Below are 9,221 nucleotides of genomic sequence, written 5' to 3' on the forward strand. Positions count from 1 at the left end.
TTTTACCAGCAAATTGGACTTAAATTTGAGGAAGAAACTAGTGAAATGCTACATTTGGAGCATAGCTCTGTATGGGGCTGAAACATGGACACTTAGGGCAGTAGATCAGAAACATCTGGAAAGTTTCGAAATGTGGTGTTGGAGAAGGACGGAGAAGATCAGTTGGACCGATTATGTGAGAAATGAAGAAGTGTTAAATAGAGTCAGTGAGCAGAGGAATATCCTACACGAAATAAGAAAACGGAAGGCTAATTGGATTGGTCATCTTTTATGCAGAAACTGCCTTCTAAAAGAAGTTATTGAAGGAAAGATAGAAGGGCGGATAGAAGTGACAAGAAGACGAGGAAGAAGATGTAAGAAGATGCTGGATGACCTTGGGGACAGAAGAGGATACGGTCATTTGAAGGAGAAAGCTCTAGATCGCATTATGTGGAGGAATTGTTTTGGAAGAGACTGTGGACCTGTCATCTGACAGATTACTGATGATGATGATGATGATGATGATGATGATGTGTATTATTGTGGCTGAAAAAAAATAGGGGCAAGGACTTCTCGATTTGCCCTCGTATCATCATGGTGAATGAGATACCCCTGCCAGTAACGTGGCTGGCTGTGGGCTGGATAGCTGGTTTTTGATTCCCAACATTGCCAGGAGTTTTGCCCTTGTTGTCACATTCTGATTGGCTCTTGAGTCCACACAGCCTCCTAGACAACGGGTGTGAGGCATTCTTGGGGTTAAAGCATGCAGCATGAAGTTCACCGCTCACCCCTATCTAGTGCAGAAGTTAAGAGTATGTGGAACTTTACATCTTCATAGTATAGTACTAGCATACAGTTACCTGGTTTATATTCTCATGAAACTACAGTTTGTGGTCCATATGTTATAAAATTAAACTTTTTGTGATTATGATGTTCCCTGTACAAGTAGAACATTATTTCTCTTTCAGAAAGTTGCAGTTCAGTCTTCAGAAAAGCCTGAAATCCTGAGGGCAAGATTGTCAATTTGGAAAGCTGTCATTCAAAGCAGATTCAGTGATGGCAGGATCAATGCTAGGAAGATGGCACTGGAGCAACTGTGTCAGATGCTAACAGTGTTTGTTAATCGGTGTCGTGTCATGCATGGTACATCTGGGGAGAGCAGCATGTTGCCAGTTCTTGAACTTCTGTTGACCATCACACAAAAGTCTTTGGTTAGTAATGAAATTTATCACCATCATCATCATCATCTATACAAAGTTTCCATCATATTCTTGGGAAAGCTCATAAACAGTCATGTGAGCATCCAAAATTTTAGTTTTCCACTCAATTGTTAAAACTTCCTTACACTGTTTCTGATGAATTGCCAGACCAGAGATGAAACCTTGGCTCTAGAACCATGGCTGTTGAATGCTGAACAGTAAAGCTTGGAGCAGTAATAGATAGGTGAGGAACAAGGAGGGGAATGACCGTATACTGAGGCAATCCATGGTACATTACCCCCCCTCCCCAAAAAAAAAGAAAACTAACTCCATGGATCAAAAATTTCTCTTGAGAAGCTGATAGTTACTCATATGGTCAGGATATTCTCCACTTAATATGAAATGTAATTGTTCATATTCAGAAGAGCCAGCCGCTGTACCCAATTTCTGTTAACCCTCACCCACATCCACTCAATGTCCAAGCTGAAAGTATTTATTCAGTATATTCATAGCATCTCCTCTAGCTGTAGTCTGAGGGCATGCCATACCATGATGAGAGGGGACCTGTTTACATGGCTTGAAGAACACACATGTAAATTCCTTAAGGACTTTCCTGGGATGAAATCCAGGCCTGCATTATGAGGAACTGGCAGCAAACCACAGTGTCACTTATTCCTAACTTCCTCTTCAAGCAGTTTCCTAATGAGCTTCTTATGTATGTCTTCTTCATGTCCAGCAAGTAACCTTCTTTGTCTCAATACCTTAACTGTACTGACACCTCACACACACACACACACACACACACAGATCTAAATATTTTTCAAAACAGACTATATTTTCTCAGTTGTTTCATTGCAGATTTTCATGTCTCCAGAGATGCTTGATCTTTGTTTTGAGAGTGTTACTACTGCACTGGCGGTAGATTCACCAGAGCTACTCTCCCTGTGCTCCGTGTCATTACAGCTGCTTCAGGTGCTCATGAAATTTCGTGAATCCGTAGTGCTGGATTGCATTCCTTCTTTCCTTCAGTGTTATCGACAGTTGGCAACAACAGTAGCTTCTCATGGTCATGTTGACCTGAGGTATTCTGCAGCAGAGGTTAAGCAGTATGCAGTCTGTGCCCATGGGCTGGAGAGGTGAGTGACTTGTGTCATGATGGTCTGGGAAAGAACTCCTGCGCTGTCTTAGATTGTCACGATACAGGGTCAAATAATAAGCCAGCATGCACAGCTTGCTACCTGCTTCAAGCTAGTGTGTAGCTCGCTTGGCTTGTTGAAAATACTTGTAATTATTCTAGTTCTGATAATATCATGGACTGGTACTGGTCTGTGGGTCATAAGCTAAGAAACATTGCATTGTCAGTCCATTAAATGATTCCTTGAATTTTAAGTTTGTAATGAAACATGGCGCATAAGCACAGTGCCAAGAAGCCCAGCACGCAGTTTTATAATCATAAATGTCACCATGTGTTTTTGTGAATCTCAGAATCTATGATATGTTCTGTTGCAGACTTACAAACTTGTTAAAGGAACATAAACCATATTTTGTGAGAGTGGCAGCATACATAGTGGCTGACCTTCTGCAGTTTTTTGAGACATATACTCTCTACCCTGAGGTCAAGGTAAGTGGGTACACTTGTACTGTTAGCTTCTTTGATGGCTCTTAATGTCACTGGGTAAAAATCAAAATAGTTTACATACTGAACAATAGGTGGGGTTTACAAATATGTCAGTGATTATTTTGAATTTATTGTACTGAATATAAAAAATCTAATTTAGCATCTGGAAACTTAAGAGGTTGTGGTATAATTTCCAGTAAAGCAAAAAACTTTGCAGGGATGAAAGTTTATGCAATATATTCACGGTATAGGCAGGCCATCTTGTATTCTTGCCAGCATAGTGTAGTTGAGCAAATGTGAGCAGGAGGGGAGTGCTGAGTAGTGCTGAAAATACTCCTCAGTACCTCTTAGGGCAGCCACACCAACTGCATCAAGACATGAGACAAAATATGCAATCTTGCTTCATTCATGATTCGTCAGCATCATGACTCAGACCAGTGTGTGGCGGTTTTCATAATCTTATTTGTTTCAAGTGTGCTCCTTTCTTTGCATCATATCTTGACGCATGCCGGTGTGCGGCCTACCATATGCTGCAGGCAGCAAGAAGTGATGGGTCATTGTTACCAGTCTCATTTCTGTTTCATGGAACAGCTATATGAGAGCTTTATAATTTGTCATCAGTCACACTACTACACTGCTGGCTGGTAGAAAGTATTGGACTCAGAATTAAAACTGGTAAAACTAAATAATGTTAAATGAGCATTAGTTACTGTCTGATGTCATTGTTGTCGAGGTTGTATATTACGGATGATTATGTGTTACAGATCCATTACTCGAACTGCATACACAGTCTGCTGAGCATATGTGACTCCCATGCCATACTCTTCCTGTCTCGCACTCTGACACCAGCATCACAGCTGCTACTGAAGACGTTCTACACCACTTACAATAAGTTCCATCGCTTTACTGGCAAAGTATAATGCAGTGGAGTCACATGCAGGGTTGAAGATTCTTACATGAACTTCTTGTTCTAAACTCAGTGGCATTATTAGAACACTTTAAGATGGGTGGGAGTTCTGGTGTTAAAAATTTTATACAAGTACATTTTGTGAGAAAATGTTATTTAATGAACATGACAAATATTATTGTTACCATGTTTCTAACTGACATTTCTGATTTTACGAGGAAAGATTGGATTGTAAGACCATGATGTTCGTGTCAGTTGTTTCGTTGTTGTTCTGTTGTGCTTTTAAGCCCAACATGCTTGAAAACAATTTATTGGATATAATTATGTCATGACTTTGTAGAAATATATTTTATGTGACATCATAGTATACTTGGTTTTATCTGCAGGTGTTTGTATAGAAGTTTCTATACTGACCTCTGAAGTATAGGATGTTTCACTCGGGGCGGAACCCGGCATTTTGTTAATAACTCAGATACTAATAAAGATATTCCAACAAAATTTGAGGTGGACTTACCTCAGTTCATGTGAAGTTCTGTGACATCATAACAAATGCTGGAAATGGCCACCATTTGCATCCAGACAGCATTGGACTCGGCACGCCATGTTTTGGAAAGTCCTTGCCCGTACGTCAGGTGTCACTTCTTAGATGGCCTCACTTATGTTTGCTTTTAAAGCCTCTATGGTTTGTGGTTTGTTGGCGTAAACTTGCGCTTTCAAATGTCCCCACAAAAAATAATCAGGCAGCATTAGATTGGGTGAGCGCGTTGGCCAAAGTCCCCTGGAAATGGCGCGGTCGCTGAAAAAAGACTGGATTTCGGCCATGCTTGCGCGCGAAGTATGTGCTGTTGCTCCAGCTTGCTGGAAATAACCGATGGATAATTCCTCATTGTCCAGTTGATTCACAAAGCAGTGGAAGATATCTAGGTACGCTGCTGTTGTGATTGTCGTGTCGAAGAAAATGGGTCAAATTATGTGCCACCGGGAAATTCCACACCAAACACCAATCTTCTTGAAATGAAGGGGTTCTTCGTGTATCGCATTGGGATTCTCGCTTGCCCAAATGCGACAATTTTGTGAATTAACGTATCCGGAAAGATGGAACCACGCCTCATCCAAAAACCAAGTGTAGTCCAGAATGTCTGGATTATCCTGGACAAGGGTCTGTAACCATTGACAGTACGCCACTCTCTTCGCGTAATCTGGCTCTTAACTTGTGCACCACAGGGATTCGGTATGCATGAAGCTTAGATGTCTTCGCAGCATGATAGCAAGTGCTTGTTGAAAGACCTGATTCCTGTGAAACTCGGCGCAATGACTTCTTATGAAACGCCAGCAGTCGGGCCTTCACATCCTGGATCGTTTCCGCTGACATTACTGGACGACCTCCTGTGTGCTGATCCAAAAGTGTCCCCTTGGTTTCAAGTTTTTTGGACAAGGCCCAAATTCTGGACTTATTCGGCGGAACTCTGCCTCCAAACTTCACCAGGAATTGTTGTTGACATGCCTTGATGGATTCCATTTTCCAATATGGGTGCACAATAAACACTTGCTACTCCAGGGTGCACTGATCCATTTTCCATTGTGTACGCACTTCACTTCACACTGGCGAACAACACTCGAGAAGAACAACCGCACTGTCTAAACACCCTCAGCCAAAAGTGCAAAAACAAATGAGACCAGCAGAGGCGAGTACGCAGGGGCTAGACTGGCACGACACACCAGATGCAGATAAGGTCAGCTGATTAACGGGCATGACACATCAACGCCGTTGCTACTCCATGTCGCAAGACTCAGATGGCGCATTACACGCACACTTCATTTCTCATGGAACAGACGTGCTACTTTACAGTACTGTTAAAATTTAGTTGCAGTATCTTTATTAGTATCCGAGTTATTAACGAAATGCCGGGTTCCGCAGAGTGAAACACCCTTTATATAATTGTCTATACTAAAATCTTTCAGACAATCAGTTATATCATGTTTCTGTCAGAAACTTCAGCCAAGAAAGTTTTGATGCATTGTCCACTGTGAACCCTTCACATCTTATATACAAATTTATGTTTTTCTGCTTAAATGCTAAATACTCTGAACCATGTATTTTTCATACTCTTGTAAATCTATCAAAGAAGGTACTGCACAAATGTAGTGTTCTGCAGGAACATAATTACTTCATAGAAGGTAAATTGATATAAGGCTAGATATTTTCTTGGAATAAGAATATGAATGTAGCCTTGCATCATCATTGCTTTTCCATATGAGAGTGGATTAGAGTTTTCTTGATATGATGAGAACAGCAGGAAATCTTTGTCTTGACAGATTCAGTAATATTTTCATTTATCACAATATCCAGACCAGCTCCGGGCTCATCCATGCACCTGTCTGATGGTTTCTGGAGCCTCATCTACATACACCATAACTACATTCATGGTGTCATTGGTCTCCAGGTTAGTTTTACCCTCTCCTGGAGAACATGGACCATGAATGCTAAAAGTATTTTACAAAATGGTGTGATCTTTCAATCTAAGTAGTGATTATGACAGTATGGTAGGTAGCATTCCTGTTTCATTTGTGGATGTGCACTACTTGTTTTAACTCATAACTAATGAAACAACTTACTGGAGAAATGCAGCCCTTCAGTCTGATAAATTTGAAGATGGAACCTTAAATATTTCAGGACTGTTTCCTTCCATATACTTCATGGCGAAAAGTAATATCTGGATCTTCACCATTGTACTCAATAATTAAATAGCCTCTGGAATTACTAGGTTTTTGGACTTTGTCCATTGTCTGGTATTCTAGAAACTAGAAGCCACACCATTTCAGAAACTGGATCTTGATTGAGGTTAACTCTTCCTAAAGGACCCAACAGAATAGGGGTCTTCCCCCCCTCACCTGAGAATGGACATAAATGTGAAATGTAATGTTATGTAGTTTTTAGAATACTGATGATGAACAGAGTCCAAAAACTTAGTAATTCTGAGAGTTCCACCCCTTTAGAATCAAAATAACCATTATTTATTACCGTCAAATACAACTCATTGCGAGTTCTGTCTGAAGACTGTTAACCCCTGCTGTGAGAACCTCAAATCCAACAAAGTTTATTTAAGTTTATTTCATTATACACTGAGATATTGGGTTTTCGGACTTTATCCATTGTCCTGGTTTTTAAGATAACTAAGAAAAACGCGATGTTTCAGAAACTGGATCTGTTTCCATCCTCAGGGGAGGGAAAACACCTATTCTGTTGGGTCCCTTAGAAAGAGCTAGCCTCAATCACTGGACACCTCACCTGAGGACAGAAACAGATCCAGTTTCCGAAACGTCATGTTTTTCTTAGTTATCTTAAAAACCAGGACAATGGATAAAGTCCGAAAACCCAATATCTCAGTGTGTTATACACCATCATCAGAATCCTATAGTAACTACTTATTTCAATATGCTTAATGCTCTAAAACTTTACAATCTGTTCACTATCATTAAATGTACTAGGAAGGGTCATATGCAGGATTGAAGCTCCTGTATGCACAATAAAATTGTTATTTTCTTGTCAGAACATGATAATGGGGTTATTCTATTGCCAGTTGCATGAAAATAATTGCACTGGTTTTAGCCATTTTACATCTGCTGAAAAATTCCCTCTCACCATGATCCATACTAACTGTGTGGTGGCAGATATCCATATTCAGAAAACAGTACTGTTACAACAATAGTATGATGGCATGGTATGTCCCAAGGACATGAAATTGATGGAATTTTCTGACAAGGGAGGCAGTTTCCAGTAAAAATGAAGGAGTTGTGAAGTTAATTTAGTATACAAATGAATAAATATATAAGGGGTGGGCCTTCTTGGCCCTTGCACCACTACCTACAGTGATCTATTGTGCTTCTTTCGATTATCCCCTCAGCAATCCTGCGCTTCAAATGAAGGGCAGGATTTTGTACATGGGGGTGTCGAAATAGTCACTTGGTTCCATAAAGAATTGACCCAGGTGATTTAGTATACAAAAAGGAATGTTCAAACACTTGAATTTCATAATTGCAGAAGTGCTTGGGGGCTTGCGGTAGCATATTTGGTTAAGGCACTATGCTACAAGCCAGAAGGTTGCAGGATCGAATCCCTACAAGCTGGATTTTTTCAATTTAGCTAATCCTTTCAGCCACACTATAGCACTGGGGTTGACTCAGCCTGTAACAGAAATCAGTACCAGGAATCTTCCTGGGGGTAAAGGGCAGCCAGTGCCTAAGGCTGACAACCTCACTGCCATCTGTGAGCCAGTTATCTAGAAAATGTGGGAACCTCAACATCTCACAACACTATGGACCTCCATGGCCTGTTACAGGGATAGCTTTACCTTTACCAGAAGTGCTTGCTTTGCTGACATTTTGATCCTGGAATTCTTCCAGAATAACACCAAGAGGTAGCTGAAAGTTGTTATATCATCAGTTGTTAGATTCATGAAAACATTGATGGTATTCAAATCTGATTTGAACACATGCGTAGTTATAGTTTTTAATATGGGGCTTCAGTTGTGTGTTTTCTTAGTTTTAAAACAGCATTTCAAGTCAGAATAGTTGTACAGTATATGTCAGGAAGATAGTGTCTTGTTTTTATAGTGAAAGATTCTAAGCAATGGAGAGACTGCTTAGCATTTGCATGCCTGTGATACCATCATCTGTGGAGTCTTGAACAAAAGAATTGCAAGTGTTCATACCTCCACTTAAGGGAAGAAAGTTTCTGTAGGTGGCCAATAGACTTTCAAGTGCAGGTGGCTTTGAAGGTTGTACACTGCCAGCACTACCCATATTCCCTTCTGGGAGATGTAACATATGGTAGGGGACATCATTCCCGTTTTTATACACTAATGTATTGTAATCGTGGAGTTGAGCAGCACATGAATTTATTAAAGAATCAGCACAATAGGGTTTGGATTTTGTATACTCTGAGAGTTTCTATTTTAAAATTAACCAAGTGACCCAAATTTCTGTTGGCTTTCATGCGTCTGTTCTATGCTTAGGAAAATCATCCACTGCCATTGTACGAGGGGGTACCCAAAAGAAACCGAACTTATTTTTTTTTAAACTTATTTATTCAAATTTTAAGCACAAACCTTCAGTCCCCTTCAAAGTACTCTCCACTTACACTAATACACTTGTCTAGTCTTTTATTCCATTTTTCAAAACATTGTCTAAATTCATCTTTTGAGATGCTTGACAGTGCCTCCGTCGTTTTTTCCCTTCACCCCAGCAACATCAGCAAAATGCTGAAAAAAAGTTTTGATCATTTAGGGACTCTTCTTTCAAAGCACAGCATGCTTCCACGCGACCTTGTTTTTGTTCAGCAGTCAGCAGTCGTGGCACGAATTTCGCAGCCACCCTTTTCATTCCCAAATCTTCTGTCAAAATTCTCTGAACTGAGCTCCAAGTCACTCCTGACAGCTCCACAATTTCTTCAATGGTCCGTCGTCGATCTTCCTTGATGATTTCACGAATTTTTTCAACATTTTCATGTGTTCGGGCC

At 40.4% G+C, this 9,221-nt stretch overlaps 1 protein-coding gene across 1 annotated transcript in view; it reads left to right on the top strand.

Annotated features, from left to right (window-relative positions):
* The window catches only part of LOC111861294, a 40,069-nt gene extending 36,002 nt beyond the window's left edge, over positions 1–4,067 (top strand). The window contains exons 12-15 of the mRNA XM_023845730.2: positions 948–1,190; positions 2,037–2,314; positions 2,688–2,799; positions 3,561–4,067. Of these exons, the coding sequence (XP_023701498.1) occupies positions 948–1,190; positions 2,037–2,314; positions 2,688–2,799; positions 3,561–3,716 (789 nt within the window). The 3' untranslated portion in view covers positions 3,717–4,067. The remainder of the gene's footprint in view (positions 1–947; positions 1,191–2,036; positions 2,315–2,687; positions 2,800–3,560) is intronic.
* Positions 4,068–9,221: the final 5,154 nt, after the last annotated feature.

Source organism: Cryptotermes secundus, unplaced genomic scaffold, assembly GCF_002891405.2.
Source record: "Cryptotermes secundus unplaced genomic scaffold, Csec_1.0 scaffold132, whole genome shotgun sequence".
NCBI classification, from domain to species: domain Eukaryota; kingdom Metazoa; phylum Arthropoda; class Insecta; order Blattodea; family Kalotermitidae; genus Cryptotermes; species Cryptotermes secundus.